Here is a 19,806-nt window from a genome sequence, read left to right as displayed (position 1 = left end):
AATGAATCAATGACACAGCCAATAAAAAAATCAACTGGGACTCTTTAAGAAGAGGGCTTCTGTCCAAGGAGTATTGCAGGTAGCATATATCATATAACACAGGTTACAGATCTAGGATCTAGGATGAACATATTGGAATGAGATGCTGATCCTCCAAATTTTGCATAATGGAATGAGATGTTTTAGGTAGATGGGTACTCTCTATCTGCATGTCTCTTCATTTGTTCACTAACTCATTCATTCATTCATTCAATGCAAAGCATGAGTGCATCATAAATCAGAAACTCTGCTAGATCGTAGAGAAAAAAAGTCCTTAACACTGAACTGTTTCTTAGTGACTAGCAAAGAGCTAGTCAGAGAGGGTTTTGCAGAAATATGGAGGGGCCTTAAGGAAAGTGCCTCGGAAAAGTAATATGGGAACTGAGAAATGGTTTGATGGACAGAAGTGTGTCTGCAGGAAACAAATAAGAAAAGTGTGCTCTTGCACAGGCAGGGGAATATATATGAAAGGCTGTTAGTACTGTAAGTGTGCCACATCTGAAGACTAGTGTTTCTAAAAATCACTCAAGTCATGAGGCTAGAGGGTCAAATTGAGTCCACAGATGCCAGGTCCTGCCAGTCTAGTTGGGAAGTTTGGAGTTGTTATGGCGGCAAGAAGCTGTAGAAGGGCATGATATGATTAAATCCTGATAAATAAAGGCCTCATTTGGCTGCCCACAAAGGTGTGGCATGGAATGTAAGGAGTGAGGCAGATGTCAGACAGACCCATGGGGGTGTTAGAGATGGAGCCCTTGGAGATTGGGATATGTCCTGCATGAAGCTATTGGCATTGAGTAGAGATAAGTGTCATGGCAAACGTTGCTTTAGCCTAATGTTGCTTTGGGAATCTCAGGTCCAACAGGAGAGAGTGGGAAAAGTTGGCAGCCCCAAATTTTGAGGATCCCAGAATGTCTAGATGCAGCTTTTCCACAGCCCCACCAGTAGACTGTACCCTCTTTCTGCTAGCGTACAGGGACACATTCTTTACTGCTGGGAACGCCTATTTGTGGAGAGCTTCTGGGCTGGCTTGTCTTACACACCGACTTCCGTGTGTGAGACATGGCAGGTCTGAACTCCTATGGAAACAATTAGGCTGCCTTGGCAGCGAGAGACCTCTGCTCCCTTTGATGTGTGCTTAAGAGAGGAAAATGTCCTTTGCTTTTAAAAATCCCAAATCAACATTTGGCACTCTCAACCCCTGGGGGTTTGGCTGCTTCCTCCTTGAATGGAAGACTCTGGGCTGCCAATGACAGGCCCTCTCTTGGCTCTATAGCACAGCCTCACCCTTCTACCTACACAGTCCTACCGTCTTCTAGTTCGGTGTAAATCAGCCAGACCTTTCAGTGGTCCTACATTTGTTCTTCAATGTATTTTTTTCTTGATAACTCAAAATCTTTCTCACTGGAGCCACTAAATCTCAGAAGAGGCAGCAGCGTAGAGTGTAATCCCTAGGTTCAATCCATTCATTTTACCAGTGGGAGAGTTCAAGAAAAAGAGAGAACCTTCCCATCGAGAGACATCAGGGCTCCTACACCCAAAGGCACTCCCTGACTTAGCACTTTAGCTGTCTCTAAGTAAATCCCTTCAAGAAAAGATATCAAGATCAGCCTCTGGTGTGCTTCTATTAAACCTGTGTTAGAGTCTTTTTTGTAAAAGAAATCACACCCTGTGAGGGCTCTGAATCACAAGATTCCCATAAAAATGATGTAACGACCTATTCGGAAGACATTACAGATTGCAGTTCTGAGCACATTATGTGGGTTGAAGTCACACTTAGCTTTTCTCTTAGTGGGTATCCTAGGGCTGCTCATACAATGTTTCTAAACTTCCATTTCTTCAGCATTAAATGAGGATTAAAATATTTAATCCACGTAATTGTTGAGTTATTAAAAATAAGTTCAAGTTAAACACTGAGAATAGGTTTCCTCATTCCTAGACAAGACTATGACCTGTCACTTCTGGAGAAGTGCATGCATGTCCTCATATAGAAGGACCTGCCTGCTGTCTGTCATTGGATCTTTCTCTGCTCCTCAGGTGGGACCAAGCATCACGGTGACATGTACGGAGGGCAAGTGGAACAAGCAGGTGGCATGTGAGCCAGTGGACTGCGGTGTCCCGGATCACCATCACGTCTATGCTGCCTCCTTCTCCTGCCCAGAAGGCACCACCTTTGGTAGAAGATGTTCCTTTCAGTGCCGCCACCCTGCCCAGCTGAAAGGTATTCTGAGCTCTCTGTCCCAGGCTGGCCTCCATCATCTCCGAAAAACCTAGGAGCTGTTTCCAAACCTCCTTCTGAGTCTGAGACACCAAGAGGTGAACAGAGTTGTGTCTCTTCCAGGCTTCTTTTTTTACCATTTGTAGTTATAGAAACTACCTTGCCATGCAGCCAGAAATTTAAAAAATATATACAAATTTATATGTGTATAAAAATGGAAGTGAATACCCTTTCAAGATTTTGTAACTCTTGCAAAAAAGATAGCAGGGATGGAGCAGGGCAACAAAGAGAATTATATATGGAATGAATGTATCTAGCTTATTGTGTATGATTAACAATCAGCAAAACTTATGCAGTGTTATTATTAGTCTTTGAATTATCCAAAGGGAACAATTCAGTTATTAGGATTTAAAGAAATAGCCCAAGGTTGCTATATTAGTGACGGCAACCATGCTCTATTCCTAGACTAAGCAATAAGAATATGGAGGTGAAGAAGAGGGAATCTGGCAGTCTGAAGAAGAGGCCACATATTAGAAATGGGTGAGAAACTGGCCTGGAGGCACATAGTGAATTTCTAGAAATGGAAGTCTTAAAAGAGGTCTCACAACCTATCCAGAAAAACTGGAAATACTGAGGACCCAAAGTACATCCAGGAAAGGAAGGAACTTCACAGAGCTCAGTAACAGCAATTTTTGTTTGATTTCAGAGATATAAGAGTTCTATGCTACAGTTGGTTTGTTAGCAGAAATGATATTTCATTCTTAAATACCAATAACAATAACTAACTTGATCATAGAGGTTCATATTCTGGTCCATTGTGCCACAGAGTGTGCATGAGGAGTTCTGTCGAGTGTGGGGACACTGGTACTATGTCCCTGAATACTCTGAAGATAAACTACTGTGTATGCCTAAGTTTTGGGTACTTGGATGATAAGGAGTATCATGAGTCTCACTAGTTTTTCAAGGGGAAATTGACCCCCAAAGATTATATAAAATTGACTTCCAAAGGTTAAATGAACTTGTAGCCTTTGGATGCAATGTCTATGGTCAGAAGCTCAGGAAATGACATATACTAAAACTTAATAAAATGCGTTGGCTGGGTAACTGAATGTTGTGATGAAGAAATGATACAAAAAGAATAAAAGACCCAGCTTTAATTATAAATTGTTCCTCAAGAAAGACAGGAAGTACATCTGGCCTATATACCCCAGCTCCTCCTCTTTTTCTATCAAAGAAGAGTTGAATGAGAAAGGTGGAGATTTTTCATTTGAGCTACTTTAAGATCAAAGAGAAGAGGGGAAGAAACCAATGGAAAATGAAAACTTTCTAGCTTCTAAGGCCAGTGGTTCTCAACCTTCCTAATGCTGTGACCCTTTAATACAGTTCCGCATATTGTGGTGACATCAACCATAAAATTATTTTCATTGCTACTTCATAACTGTAATTTTGCTACTTTTATGAATTGTAATGTAATTGCCTGTGTTTTCCCATGGTCTTAGGCAACCCCTGTGAAAGGGTCATTTAACCCCCAAGAGGGTCACGACCCGCAGGTTGATAACCACTGTTAAAATCTAAGCAATCCAAACCTGTTATATGGCTCTATATGTCAATAAGATGCAGGATGTATTAATAACTAGAACATCATACCTTTCTTAGTCAGAGGCCCTTGGGGAAAAAGGCAAATAAATTAGCATTGATTATTGAAGGTCTCAGTGTGGCAAATCCTCAAGCAAATCTTTCTGCCATCTTTCATGTGACTGTGGATGAAGGAGAAGGGCATTGTCATAGAAAGGTGGTTTCAGGAGAACAGCCATTTTGACAGTTGCTGAATCTCAGTTTGCCCATCTCTTGAGAATTCAGGGAAACATCTTGAGTTTCCACACTGACCTGTGGGGACCAGCTGCTAGTTCATGTAGCCTTGCTGTCAGTACCATTCTCTACACACATCCTTTCTCTGAGGTTTCCACTTGGACCTGCTGGCAGCAAGGACTGAATGATAGTCCCCTTCCCTCTTTGAGGTGCTTGATGCTACCTTGTTTCACCTTTCTCAAGAAAAGATCAAAATAACTTTTCCTCCACTATTTTATTTCATTTGCTGTGTTTTCTTCCTTTCTACTTCTTATTTTTCCCTTCCTTAGACTATGTTTCAGGGGGAAAATAAAAGCAATAGCCATAGAAACAGAAAGTTCCAGGTTGGATTCAGCAAGACAGCTCATTGGATAACTTCCATATGATGACATCCATGCACCCACACATATATACATATAAATAAGCAATAATAAATAAATGAGATGCAATAAATAGCTAAAAATAAGAAAGTCCAGATTCTACTGGTTTTGTTCTTTATCAGCTCTTTGACTTAGCTAATTAGTGTTGCTCCTGTACCCACCACACCACTACTTAAAAAATACGCTTAGGGGTGTTCACTGACAAAGCCATTAGAAGTGAAAAAATGGTGTTTATAAATGTCTGCACCAGAGAAAGCACTTGCTGAAGACTTCTTTTTCCCTCCACATTTGAGCAGTAGGGGATACCCGCCCGACTGCTGACCCTGCCCTGTATAATCCTTGTGACTAGCAAATATGGAGTCATATTCTACCCTCTAAAGCTCTCGGGCACCAGTATTGTTGTCTTCAGAAGAGCACAACCATCCAGGAAAATCCAATAACTGTACCCCTAAAGTGCTTTATCCCAAACAAGTGGCACAGTCCCCCTTGCTCCTCTATTTCAGGTGATTTATTTTCTCAAATATCCTGAAATGTTGCTTTAATCCAAGTTTCTCTTCAAGATTTATGTGAAAGAACACAAGAGTTCTTAAAATAACTTGTGCCAAGGTTTTCACTACTGCTGTTGTTGGTGTTCCTCAAATAAGCTTTGTAAGCATACGTCAAATTTATAAAATTGCATGATGGGGAAGGTGCTCTCAAATTCAGGAAAGACAACTTTAAGATGAAGACCATAAATATTGAACTAATGGATTAAATACATTATTTTTATTACCTAGGGAAGTCTAACTTACTCAACCATGATAGATAGGTGTATTTACTATTGACTGTGGAGCACAGCTTCTGAAGGCAGCACATCTTCATGCTACAAAATCCCCACAGAAGGTCTACATTCTACTTCTACCTCTCATGATCTTTTTCCATCTCAGATTTTCACGTGAGCTTATAAAATCATTCAACTCACTGGCTTCCAAAAGATACACTGTTGCATGGAGCCTTTTCTGATTTCTTGGTTTTTCTTGACTGTGAGGTAAACATGAAGAGTGGCATAGTGACGTCTAACAACTTGTTTATCTGGTGAAATAGTCTCCCTGTGCTTTGCCTTTGCCTTCCTCCATGCGTGTTTGCAAGGAAGTAAACAATATTCCAGTTTCCTTTATTTCTCTTCTGAAGGATTCCCTGTCAATGATCCCTAAAAACAACTGCTTTATAAGACATTCTTTTTCCTTTGTATTTATTATTTGGAAAGAAAAATGGGCTACCTAGGTAAAGAAATCTGAATGTCAGGGGAGAAGCTGGGGATGGTAGTATCCCACTGTGTAGGTGATCCTTGATTCCATACTCCATTGATCTAAATCCTTTACTCCATAAGCTTTTTGGTGAACACAGCTTTGCAGGATTTCTTCAGCTTAGTTCAGGTAGGAGCTCCAGTGTGTTTGAGGAGTCTGACAGACCTGGGAATGCCAAGTCTGATGTAGATTTAACTTCTTTGGATCCCAGTAGCCTCGAGATATACATATTAGAGGATTAGTTGTTTCTTTACATGCTTTTGCTAATATTTCACCTTCTTCTTGCTTTTCTCAAGCTCCATACATTGTTGGCTGAAATTCCCATGGGTTACTTTCGGGAAATCAGCCTAAAGTCCTTTGTGGTCACATTGCCTGCCCCACTGGGTTCTCTCCTATTTGTCTTTTCATTCTACCACTTCTGTAACTTCTGTTAGTGTCTATTCCTTACCAAGAACAATGAAAGTGAATATCTTTGTTATTGTAGAAATCCTAGCCTTAGGCTAATGCAGGTTTTTGAAGGCTTGCTTCTCCTTATTCTAGTACAGCTAGCTGAATTCTTATTCTCTGCAGACTATGAGGGATCAGTGTAGATGTAAACAACCTTCTTATTAAATAAGAAACACAGAACCAATGCAAAGAAGAAAGCCAAGAGGTCAGAGCTAAGAGCTAAAACCTTACCCTTCCTCCTGCGGTGGTCCTACCTCTCCGAACCAGAGCTACCCCTGTGTTAAAGTCTTTATATAGAGTTCCTGTCCTGCCTTCTCATTGGTTGTAAACCCAACCACATGACCGCCTCCTCACGGCCTGTCTGTATAGGCCTCCAGGTTTTCCATGATTGGTATTGAGATTAAAGGCATGTGTATCCAATAATGGCTGTATCCCTGAACACACAGAGACTTACCCAGCTCTGCCTACAAAGTGCTGGGATTACAAGAGTACACCACCACTGCCCTGCTTTCCTATGGCTTGCTAATAGCTCTGACCCCCCCCCCCCCGGGGCAACTTTATTTATTAACATACAAATAACATTTTAATACAAATAAAATATCACCATAGATCAGTACCCTTTCAGGTCTTTTTGTTTTTTAATAAGAAATTTTTTCTTCATTTTACATATCAACCACAGATCCCCCTCTCATACCTCCTCCTGCCCCCCCAACTCCCCCCAACCCACCCTCAAAAAAGGTAAGGCCTCCAATGGGGAGTTAGCAGAGTCTGGTATATTCCACTGAGGCAAGTCCAAGCCCCTCCTGGCTGCGTAAAGGCTGTGCAAGGTGTTCTACCAGAAGTAATGGGCTCCAAAAAGCCAGATATGCACCAGGGATAGAACCTGATCCCATTGGCAGGAGCCTCTTAAACAGACCAAGCTACACAACTGTCTCACTTCTGCAGAGGGCCTAGTCCAGTCCCATGAAGGCTCCACAGCTATTGATCTAAAGTTCATAAGTTCCCACTAGCTTCATTCTGTTTTTATCTGTATCTGTAGACTTCCACATCATGATCTTGATGCCCTTTGCTCATAGAATACCTCTTCATTCTCTTCGACTGGACTCCTGGAGCTCGGACATGTGCTTGGCTGTAGATCTCTGCATCTGCTTCCATCAGTTACTAGATGAAGGCTATGATGACAATTAGGGTATTCACCAATCCAATTACTGGGGTAGGCCAGCTCAGGCACCCTTTCCACTATTGCTAGTAGTCTGAGCTGGGGTCATCCTTGTGAATTCCTGGCACCAGGTTTCTCCCTATCCCCATGATGTTTCCCTCTATCAAGATATCTCATTTCTCTCCCATTCTGTCCCTGTTCCAGCTCAACAATCCCATTCCCTTATGTTCTCATCCCCCACCCCCTACCCTCTATTTCTTCCATTCACCCCCAGTTTACACAGGAGATCTCATCTATTTCCCCTTCCTAGGGCGATCCATGTATCCCTCTTAGAGTTCTCCTTGTTAGCTAGCTTCTCTGGAGCTGTGGTTTGTAGTCTGGTTATCCTTTGCTTTATATTTAGTATCCACTTATCAGTGAAGACATACCATATTCATCCTTCTGAGTCTGGGTTACCTCACTCAGAATGATATTTTCTAGTTGTATCCACTTGCCTGCAAATTGCATGATATCATTATTTTTTACAGCTGAGTAGTACTCCATTATGTATATGTATCACATTTTATTTATCCATTCTTCAGTAGAGGGGCATATAGGTTGTTTCCAGGTTCTGGGTATTACAAATAATGCTGCTATGAACATAGTTGAGCAAGCATCCTTGTGGTATGATTGAGCATCCCTTGGGTATATGCCCAAGAGTGGATCATAGGGTCTTAAGGTAGATTGATTCCCAACTTTTTGAGAAGTCACCATTCCAATTTCCAAAGTGACTGTACAAGTTTACGCTCCCACCAATAATGCAGGAATGTTCCCTTTGCTCCACATCCTCTCCAACATAAGCTATCATCAGTGTTTTTGATCTTAGCCATTCTGACAGGTATAAGATGGTATCTCAGAGTCATTTTGATTTGCATTTTTCTCATGACTAAGGATGTTGAGCAATTCCCTTAAATGTCTTTCAGCCATTTGAGATTCTTCTGTTGAGAATTCTCTGTTTAGATCTGTAGCCCCTTTTTAAAATTGGATTGTCTGGCATTTTGATCTCTAATTTCTTGAGTTCTTTACATATTTTGGAGATCAGTCCTCTATCAGATGTGGGGTTGGTGAAGATTTTTCCCCATTCTGTAGGCTGTCATTTTGCATTTTTGTTTACAATGTCCTTAGCCTTACAAAAAGTTCTCAATTTCAGGAGGTCCCATTTATTAATTGTTCCTCTCAGTGTCTATGCTACAGGTGTTATATTTAGGAAGTAGTCTCCTGTGCCAGTATGTTCAAGGCTACTTTCTACTTTCTCTTCTATCAGGTTCAGTGTTAAGTCCTATTATTTTTTGGTGGTAGTGTGTGTGTATTTCCCTTCTTTGGAATTTGCTGCTGTGGAATTACCTATTGCCTGTGTCTTCGTGGGTGCATCTAACTTCCTTAGGTTGGAATTTTTCTTCTAGTACTTTCTGTAGGGCCAGATTTGTGGTTAGGTATTGTTTAAATCTGGTTTTGTCTTAGAATATCTTGTGTACTCCGTCTATGGTGATTGAAAGTTTTGCTGGGTATAGTAGTCTGGGCTGACATCTATGGTCTCTTAGTGTCTATATAACGTCTGTCCAGGACCTTCTGGCTTTCAGATTCTCAAGTGAGAAGTCAGGTCTTATTCTGATGGGTCTGCCTTTATAAGTCTTTTTCCTTTGCAGCTCTTAATATTCTTTCTTTATTCTGTATGTTTAGTGTTTTGATTATTATGTGATGAGAGGTCTTTTTGTGGGGAGGATCTAGTCAATTTGGTGTTCTACTGTAAGCTTCTTGTATCTTCATTTCCTTCTTTAGGTTGGGAAAGTTTTCTTCTATAATTCTGATAAATACATTTTTCTCTGCCTTAGATCTGGTATTCTTCTCCTTCTTCTATCCCCATTATTCTTAGGTTTGGCCTCTTCATGATGTTCCAGGTTACTTGGATGTTCAGTGTTATGACATTTTTTTGGCTTTAGTGTTTTCTTTGACTGATTGATCTATTCCCTCTATGTATCCTTCACTCCAGATAGTCTCTCTTCCATCTTTTGTATTCTGTTGGTTATGCTTGCATCTGTAGTTCCTGTTCATTTACTCAGATTTTCCATTTACAGCATTCCCTCGGTTTGTGTCTTCATTTGCTTCTATTTCAATTTTCAGGTCTTGAACTGTTTTCTTCACCTGTTTGATTGTTTTTCTTGGTTTTCTTGGCTTTCATTAAGGGATTTATTGATTCCTTCCAATTTTTGTTTTTCTTTTCCTTAATTTCTTTAAGGGAATTTTTCATTACCTCTTTAAAGGACTCTATCATCTTCATAAAGTTATTTTCAGGTTGTTTTCTTCTGCTTCTTCTATGTTGGGTATTCAGGTCTTGCTGTTGTAGAACTGCTAGGTTCTGTGGTGCCATATTGCTCTTTATGTTGTTGTATGTAGTTTTGCACTGGTGTCTACCCATCTCTTCCTCCAATTGGTGTAGGAAGTATGTGTCTGAGGGAGCTGCTCTCGGTCCAATATGTGCTGGCTGTGTCTGTGTCTCAGAAGGCCACTCTTGGACCACTTGGCACTCTTGGTCCAATCAGAGTTCTTGGTACAATCAAAGCTGGCAAATTTCATGTCTCAGGGAGCTGCTGAGGTCATGGGGGATGGGTGGGTTTTGGAGAGGGAGTGGGTCTTATAGATTGCAGGGTCCAATGAGTGGTGTTGATGGGGAGGCCTTCCCACAGAGGACTTCCCTGCTGGCCTACAATTGGGGCAGCAATGGGTGGTGGTGCGGGGTACGGGATTTTCCTTGGGGACAAGATACTAGGGCCCCTTTCACATCTTAAAATGTTCAAATTTGATAAGAACTTAGAAGTAGCTTTTGCTTAGGACCAGGGAGGATAAACAACTCATTAAAAATCACAAGTGAATTCATGATGCTTCATTCATGCAACAAATGGAAATTGAGGGACTACTATATACTGGATAGCATACTAGGCTCTGGGAATAAAGAATAAGTACAATGCAGGCCCTTTTTTTTTTGACCATATCCATGACCACACTATGTGGCAAACATGGGAAACAAGACAAAGCAAAGCAAAATCAGACTGAAGGTCTGATGCTTCACTTTTTGATTCTATTCTATGATAATTTCAATGCTTAATTTTTTCATGCATGCACCATGATTTCATACATTTTGGGGAGAAAATGTAATGTTTGGATATACTTATTAATTGTGCCCTGATCAAATTAGAATAACTGGTCTATCTATTACTTTAAACATTTATAACTTACTTGTTGTGAGAGCATTCAAATTATTCTCAGTTTTTGAAATGTACAACACAGCATTATCAGCCACAGTTACCCTACTGTGACTCAAGATACAGAAATCTAATTTTTCTTGAAAATATTCTCAGAGAGACTTGTCTGCTGAATAATCTTCTAAGCATAGTAATCTCAATGAACACCACTCTTCTGACACTACTAAATGTTTACAGTTCCTTTCATACTTACTGGAGAAGAAAATTTTTTAAAACACATCTGGATACAGGCTAAGCAAGACTCATTTGCTGACTTTAAAAGATCATACATATACATGTACATATAAGTATGTAACAATAACTAATGGAAAAAGAGGTTATTAATTTGAAAAAGATCAAGGAGGGGTTTATGAAGTATTGTGGGGAGGGAAGGAGGGAGGGAAATGATGTAATTATAACCTCAAAAAATAAAAGAAATAATTAAAAATATTAAAAGAGGAATATTTGCCGATAAAATGGCTCAGTTAAGAATACTTCCTGCTCTTTTTTTTTTTTTTTTTTTTTTTTTTTTTGGTTTTTTTTCGAGACAGGGTTTCTCTGTGTAGCTTTGCGCCTTTTCCTGGAACTCATTTGGTAGCCCAGGCTGGCCTCGAACTCACAGAGATCCGCCTGGCTCTGCCTCCCGAGTGCTGGGATTAAAGACGTGCGCCACCACCGCCCGGCAACTTCCTGCTCTTGTAGATGACCCAGATTAGATTCCCAGCATCCACACAGTGGTTCACAACCATCTGAATCTCCTATTACAGAGGCTCCAACACCCCCTTCTGACCTCTGCAGGCACTAGGTATACCTATCACACAGATAAATACTTGGAGGCAGAACACTCATGCACATAAAATAAAATAAAATCTAAAAAATTTTTAAAAGATTAACAAAAGTAATTAGAGTACCACAACTCATGAGAACTCAGTAATAATATATACACTTTCTAATATATACACTTTCACACTCTGCTAGAAATGTCAGCTTCTATTTTGTGACTCAAGTTATATTCTCCAGAAAACACAGGTTGGGAGATATGAACATGGTATTGACAAGGCAGTAAGTATCTCTTCTAAAGCCAGTTAACAATGGATACAATGAGAGCTTATTCTCTATGAGAAACTGAAAGGAAAGACTAGAACATGCCTGAGTGGTCAAAACTCTAGGTGGTCTAGAATTCCATGAACAATCATTGTTTGGATGCTGATTTCAGCAGCACCCACTCCTTGGGTTTTGTGCACAAGGGTAAATCATATATTTGTGACCAGAAGCAAAAACTTCATTATATTAACCATCCTCCTGAGTATATGGGCCATTGTCAAGGGCACAGAGTGTGTATGTCAGAGTTCATATGCCCTGCTTTCTTCAGCGCCACTTGGTAGATGCAGGGAGTGGCAATAGCTAGGGACTGGAAATCCTGGTCCTACAGAGTCCACTGTCTGTACCAGTTGAGAGCTGATGGTGAGGGTGGAAGACATATCCATGGCCCCAGTCACAAATTCTGCTCTACCCTGCTTATTCTTTTAGCTCTGGCTGATAACTTCTATTTGCTCTCTCCTAGAATGTACATTTTCAATTAGATCCTTTCCTCTTCATTAAGATTCTGCAAATCTTATGTCATCTCACAACAAAGAACTATGCCTCCCATTTCACAGTTCACAGCATTCATAGCTGATACAGTCTCAACCCTTTGATAAAAGCACCAACACTTTAGCCATGGATATCTTATCACCCTTGAACAGTTTGGAAAGGAGACCTTCCCTGTATCTTCTAAAGCTCCCATTCTTCCCAAACTGCTGATACATCTGACATTCCCAAACAACTAGCCACCCTAATCCCCAAAAACAATGCAGGGAAGTTCCCTGTGCCTGGTGTTCTGGAAGTCTCTTTGCTTTGGTGAAAACTCAATGACTCATCCTTTCACCCCTCTCCCCTTCCCTGGGGATGTGGAAATATCTAGTTGTTGGTATTATAGCTTACAAGTTAGCATTTTCTGAGGGGGTTTGCAAACACTATTGTCTCATATCATCCAGGTGAATCACACTGACCAGGGAGTGAATTAATGGTGAGAGGAGACACAGAAGCATGTACAGAAAATTGTGAAGTAATTCTCTTGTTGTTCTTCTCTCTTTTTATTTTATCCAAGGTCATACTTCACACACCTTCAAGAATACTAACTAATTCATATTTTATGATAATTAGTCATGCCCTTTCATATACCATTAGATCATAAGCACCATGTACCTGCTATTTTTGTCTTGTTTTATTCATTGCTTTGCTCCCAACATATAAAGTACCTGGCACACCACAAGCACTGAACAGATGTTTGCAGAGTGAATAAAGGTCTCTGTGCATTTCAAATAGGCCTTTGATCGCACTGTGATGGACACTTCTTAAAAGGGTTGCTGTAGCCGGGTGGGAGTGGTGCACTCCTTTAATCCTAGGATTCAGGAGGCCGAGCCAGGTGGATCTCTGTGAGTTTGAGGCCAGCCTGGTCTACAAAGTGAGCTCCAGGACAGGCACCAAAACTACCCAGAGAAACCCTGTCTCAAAAAACAAACAAAAAAAAAACATGTTCCTGCATTTAATCTTCTGAGTGTTGGAAAAGGAGGAAAATTCACTTTTTTCTATGGGCACAAAAATTCTAGTTAGACCATCCTGAGTGGAAAATAAAAGTTTTACTGAACACACAGAAACAAGCTCTTACTGTATAAACAACTGTATCTGTAGTTAGACCTAAGTTGGTTTTGAACCTTTTGCTATTGTAAGAGCTTGATCAAGCTGCCCTCTCTTTTCCAAATGAGTATTAGCATGCTAAGCACACTGCATTGCAAAAGCACTCTATGCATAGTAGCTGCTCAACAAATGTCAGTTCCCTTCCTAGCACTCATGGTCTCCCTACCCTGCTCCAGATCCAGAGACTACCATGTTCTTCCAGCACTGGTTGTCAACACCGTTCAGCATTAGCCAATCAGAGAGACTCAGTGGAGACACACCCACTGCAGGTCCTCCTCTCCTGGTCCCCAGTTAGGGAAAGGCTGGGCCTCCATAATACAGGAGCTGGCAATGAACAGCCTAGCTTCTGGCTTTCACTCTTGTCTGCACCCACCCCTATCAGGCGACTATCCTGAAGGTAATCAGCACTCTGTCAGAGCTGGCTGGCTCTGGTGGCAGAGAGGACTGCTCTCTCAGCTGCTTTGGCAGATCTTCCCTGAGCACTGGGGTCTGAATGGGGAGTAGGGGAGAGTAAGAGAAAGAAAAACTCCAAAAAACCATGATATTGTCACTTCCAGACACGAGGAAGCCTGGACAGATACGGGGCCCAGGCCCAGAGACAGCCCTGGGTTAACACCATGTAGGACAGGTTCCACTGTGTCCGACAAGGACACACACCTGGAGGGTAAAGGGATGATGGAAGGAGCAGGAAGGGCTTTTTCCTGTGTAGCATATGAGGCCCAGAATGATTTGGATTTCAACGCACAGTAGCCATGGGCTAAGCCTAGCTTCCATGTCTGTCTGCTTTGCAGGAGCATCCTAGTGCTCTTCAGAGATCTTGGGTTCTTAGAGGGAGGCCTTGGAATTCCAGTCAGGAATCCCTGGGGACCTCATGTTGGATAAGATTCAGGCAGCTCGAGTGTTATCTTAGCTGTTGGGGGACTCATGCCTCTGCTAGCCCTGCCTGCCTGTGTCTTCCAGGCAACAACAGCGTTCTGACCTGTATGGAAGATGGACTGTGGTCCTTCCCGGAGGCCCTGTGTGAGCTCATGTGCCTCGCCCCACCCCCAGTTCCCAACGCAGACCTGCAGACAGCAAGGTGTCGAGAGAACAAGCACAAGGTGGGCTCCTTCTGCAAGTACAAGTGCAAACCTGGATACCACGTGCCTGGCTCGTCTAGGAAGTCCAAGAAGTAAGTGGTGCTGGGAACACACTCTCGGGCTCTGGGGAGGGGCAGAATCAGATCTGGATACCTCTTTGGAAGGAAATAGTTTTGGCTTTGCTGGAAGCCATACCAACAGTGTCCCATTCTGTCCATGCAAAAGACACAACAGAGTAGGTATTGGTCACACACAGCTACTTCCAAGTCACAGCTCCACTGCAATCTGGCTATATGGTCTCAGTCTTGTGGTTTATTTTCCTTTGGCCTCCTATTTTTTCAGTGGCAACAAGAAGTTGGTAAGTTACCACACAGTATTGTCGTAACGTAGAAGGACTTGCAAAAATGCCTTGTACAAAGTGCTTATTCAAGGAATATTGCGTGTTCACATCATCATTTTACAGGCACCCAAGAGAACACTCTAGAAGGAAAAGAGAAGACAAGGGGCTGGTGGGGATTGAGCTTTGTCCCAAACGACACCTGGCTGACTACCTGCCTATCTTTGACAATGTTGTTCAATGAATGCAATTTCCTTCATTCTTTATTATTATTATTGTTGTTGCTGCTGCTGACATGATAATATAATTATAGCATCCCCCCCTTTCCTTTCATCCCTCCAAACCTTCCCATGTACACCCCCTTGCTCTTTTCAAATTCACGATCTCTTCCTTGGCATACACACATGTGTGTATACATATATATGCACACATATATATTCATAAATATATAAATATGGCCTGCTCAGTCAATATAATATTACACACACATATATACCTCTGTCTATCATCTATCCATCTGTCTTTCTTTCTATCTGTCTATCTGTCTCTCTCTCTATCTATCTATCTATCTATCTATCTGTCTGTCTGTCTGTCTGTCTATCTGTCTTTCTATCTATCTATCCACCTGGGGAAGACTATTTCTCCTGCTTTCAACATTCCTTAGTTGCCTGTAGTTCTTTATCTAGGAGTGAGGCCTCATAAGCTTCCTCTTTACATGTTGCCACATCTATTAGTGTCATCCTTGTTTGGGTCATGTTTAAGCAGCCATATTGATGAGACTTCAAGGTGCTTCTTTGACATTTCTAGGGGGCAAAAATATGTTCTTGTTCTTCTGACCCTTACAGCCTTTACTCCCCCGGTTCTGCAATGACCCCTGAGCTTAGGTGAAGGGGTTGTATTGTAGATATATCAGTTGGTGCTGGACTCTACAACTCTGCGTTGCGACCTGCTGTAGTTTTCTGAAATCGTCTCCATCATACATGCCTTGCACATTCCACATACAGGCAGGGAATTATGAATAGGAAGACAATGTGAGGCCCCCTAGTAGTGTCCATGTTCGAACCATGTGATTCTTGGAATAACTATTCTTTCATCTTTCCTGAAGACGGGCCTTCAAGACTCAGTGTACCCAAGACGGCAGCTGGCAGGAGGGAACTTGTGTGCCTGTGACTTGTGACCCACCTCCAGCCAAATTCCATGGGCTCTACCAATGCACCAATGGCTTCCAGTTCAACAGTGAGTGTAGGATCAAGTGTGAAGACAGTGAAGGCTCCCAGGTAAGCCCACTGAGGCCTCCTCCCCTCTGCTTAACAACTGCTGTCTCCAGGGCTCTTGTCTACATAACCAGGCCTGTAAAATGACAGTGTCACCACTGCAGAAGCTGAGAAGCAGGACTTCCAGTATGTTCTTTGTAAGCTCTCTGAGCTCTGTTTTCTCTCTATGAGCCTATTACAACCAGAGAGTCTTAGCTGTGAGAATATTTTTTTTTGTATTTTTTATTATTAAGAGATTTTTCTGTTCATTTTACATATCAACCACAGATGCCCCTCTTCTCCCTCTTCCCATCACCCCCCCCTAGCCTTCCCTCATAATCCACCCTTCATTCTCACCTCCTCCAAGGCAAGGACTCCCATGGGGAGTCAGCAGAGCCTGGTACATTCAGTTGAGGCAGGTCCAAGCCCCTCCCCCTGAACCAAGTTAGCTGTGAGAATTTTTTAAGCGTTAGAACGGTTAGATATTTGTTGAGCAATTATTAAAGAAAACTATATATGGCCTCTTAGCAGGTGAGATGGATCAGTTATGTGACTATGATGGGAGTGGCTGGGGCTTTGATCAGCTCTGCTCACTTCCTACTGCCAGCCCGACTCACATTGTCCTTGAAGCATTTAAAGACAAGAGGCTGCCATTATCATTAGTCATCCCTTGACCCCTGAAGCCTGCAGAGGGGGCTTTATTAAGGTTGGACGAACACTTCTGAGCACAGTATGGAACAAAGGAGGACAGAAGGAACCAGCATGGATTTGAGTTAAGCCATATGGAACTAAAGGATAAGTGTTCCTGCCTGCCTCTACTGAAGGGACTCTGTGAAGGAGCGGCCTTCATCCTCCATACCCAAGCTCTGCTCCTCAGTCAGATAGGCAGGAGGTCACAAAAGTAAAACCAAAGTCCACAGAAAAGCCATTTTCCCATAACCCACCACTTACAGTTGACAGGCTAACCCTGCTGTTCACTAGTGTGCCAAGATCACCAGTCAGGTGAACCTGGAAAGTAAACAGTGTCCTACAGATTGAAGTCCTTCCTGTTCATTATTTCTTAGCCTCCAAATACCAAATACTGTTAAACTAACACCATTAGCACCCCCTTTTTCCTTTTCCAACATTTAAGCAATTCCCGGACCTACTTATTCTTCCCAAAATACCCCCTGAAGCTGTTCCTTCTGTACGCAAGGCAACTACCCTGATAAAAACTACTGTGTCTTTTTTCTGGACCACAGTGCTCTTGATCATGTCTTTTCTTATCACCTCAATTCTCTGGCTTCAAGCCCTTATAAGTTAGCATCTTTTTGTTTCCTTGGGATAAAATCCAACCCTATTAGGCAGCATTTCAGGCTCCAACCCCACCCCCAGGAAGACTCGGGTCCCCTACCTTCTCTGTGTTTCTGGCTTAAGTATTTCCATCATTTGGTTCAGATGCCTGACTACTTCTCCTTGTCCTCCCCACTTCGACCAAGAAGCCCCTTCTCCACCATTCCTTTGTGTAAGTTCCTTCTGCTCCTGGGCTCACTTGCACCTCTCTCAGATTTCCTGCTTCTAGAAGCAGCCACCTGTTCTAATTTTGAATTATTTCATGGTGGTCCCACACAGACTGTGAAGTTTACTGCCTCTTTCAATGTCCCTATGCCTTCAGCACTTAGGACAGTGCCAGGCACCTAGTAGGTCTCTCGGAAGTGACAGATTAGGAACCAGGGACCCCTTCTGTGGATAAGTTGAGTTTAGTAGGTATTGCCTCCAAACCCTGAACATCATACATTCACGAGTGTCTATGAATACCCTGGGGTGCTGGTGGTCACTCTTGGGAATTATGCCCATCCTCCAATACCTAAGAAGCAGGAGTCCTGGAACAAGCAAGGACCAAGATTACCATGGCCTCTCACAGGCTGATCTGCTTCCCTTTCACTCCCTCACATAAAACTGTTGCTAACAGTTATCCCTGAGCCAAATAATATTCTGGCCATGGCCATGTTATCAAACTGAAACCCAGTCTGCCCGAAGCCTGCCAAGTAGCTTTCATGGGCAGTTTGTATTTAAAGGAGAGGAAAATGTAAATTCATCAGAGGCCCAGAGTGTTGCTGTTTGGCAGTGGGTGGAGAGGCTAGACTCGAAGGAGCAGGGTATGGCTTGTCAGCTCAAAGAATGAGGGGGCGTGTGCCAAATGGGCCCTTAACACAATTGACGTTTCTAGTTTGTACTAAGAATGAATTTCCTCTACCCTCAGACCAAGGGCCCGAGAGCCAGCGCTAACGTTCACCTCAGATTCCCTCTTGCTGCCTGTAAACACAGCAGGAACGCAGGGCCCACACTTCTTGAATCCCACGGCTTATATGGAACAAAGATTCTTAGCTTTCCAAACAAGTTCCAGATCCTGGCAGAGAAGGGTAGAGGCTACTACAGGGAGAGTCACATACTCCCTCCACGGCTACTACTGGCAGAATTTTAAAAATTCTACTTCATTGAGTCCTCCGAGGGAGCCAGTAGGATGCTTGCTAGATCTGGGTTCAAATGCTGACTTCACCACCCCACCCCTCAACAGAGGGACAAGTTACTTAACCCTGCAAACATCAGGTTCCCTGAGTGTAACCTGTGAAGAAATAGTACAGCCTGCCTCACACTTTTTTGGTGGTAGCAGGGAATAGACAAGGGTGCATACACCCTGAGTTGTGCCATGCATGGGTCTATGCCACAGTAAGCGGCAGCAACAAGGAAGCCACAAATAGACTAATCTGCTTTTATGGTGATCACAGTAGAGATCTCTGATGCTAGATGAGAACTTCCATAGAACTTAGAAACAAAGGCAACAGATTGAAAAAGTCTTCTCCTGGCTAGCTCCCCAGAGTCACAAAAGTGGCACTTATCCAGTGTAAAGATCCATATGAGCTGCATGGAAACCTAGAATGTTACCCAAATAAAACCTGTAGAATGAACAATCCTCTAGTCCTTCTAGAACTTTCTGTTATGATGAAAATGTACCATTTCTGTGCTGTGTCTCCAGCCATGTGTCCCTGAAGTCTCTGGTTGCAGTGTCTAAGCAGTTAAATACTAAATTCAATTTTACTTAAAATTTTTTTTAAAATGTGAGATGTGCATGTTGGTACACATCATTATTACATACATGTGGGAGGTAGAGGCAGGAGGATTAGATGTTCAAAGTCAGGCCTGACTACATAGTGAGTTTGAGGCAAGCCTTGGCTACAAGAAACAAGTGACCTTTTCTCAAACGAATTATTTTACCTATTTATTTTTTGATATGGTTTCACCATGGAGTCCAGATAGACCTTCCTTGAACTGACAGCCCTTCTGCCTTGGCTTCCTCAGTGTTGGGATATTAGGTATGCTCCATCAGGACCAGCTCCATAATTCATAATAAATGTAAATAGCCACACTTACACTTCCATATTGGACATTTCAGCTCTGACATTTATAGTGTTCCTGTTGCACTAAAACCAAGGAGGAAGGCCTAAATAGTCATAACTTTGCTTTTTAATGTGAGGATTTTATGGGCACCAGGCTGGTGTCACAGACTTTCTTTCATCCTGGTAGCTAAAAGCAAACACCCGAAGAAGAAACTGTCTCCCCACTTTCCAGGTGCAGAATGAAGGCCTGTGGAGTCTAACTAAATCTTTGCCTATAACTCTGAGCTCATAGGTGGTACTGAGACTCTTCAGCCATGTTCATCCACTGTCCCCATACACTGCCAGGGTAGGCTGGTGGCAAAGGCTGAC

General features: G+C 42.4%; 1 protein-coding gene across 1 annotated transcript in view; it reads left to right on the top strand.

Moving 5' to 3' along the window:
• Positions 1–19,806, top strand: part of Pappa (pappalysin 1) — a 246,389-nt gene that overhangs the window by 185,581 nt on the left and 41,002 nt on the right. The window contains exons 15-17 of the mRNA XM_052717315.1: positions 2,074–2,257; positions 14,352–14,562; positions 15,913–16,084. Coding sequence (XP_052573275.1) covers positions 2,074–2,257; positions 14,352–14,562; positions 15,913–16,084 — 567 coding nt within the window. The remainder of the gene's footprint in view (positions 1–2,073; positions 2,258–14,351; positions 14,563–15,912; positions 16,085–19,806) is intronic.

This window comes from Peromyscus californicus, unplaced genomic scaffold, assembly GCF_007827085.1.
Source record: "Peromyscus californicus insignis strain IS unplaced genomic scaffold, ASM782708v3 Scaffold_5__1_contigs__length_169319896, whole genome shotgun sequence".
In the NCBI taxonomy this organism is placed as follows: domain Eukaryota; kingdom Metazoa; phylum Chordata; class Mammalia; order Rodentia; family Cricetidae; genus Peromyscus; species Peromyscus californicus.
The sequence above is the reverse complement of the archived record's forward strand: the minus strand, read 5'-3'. Positions and strand labels throughout refer to the sequence as shown.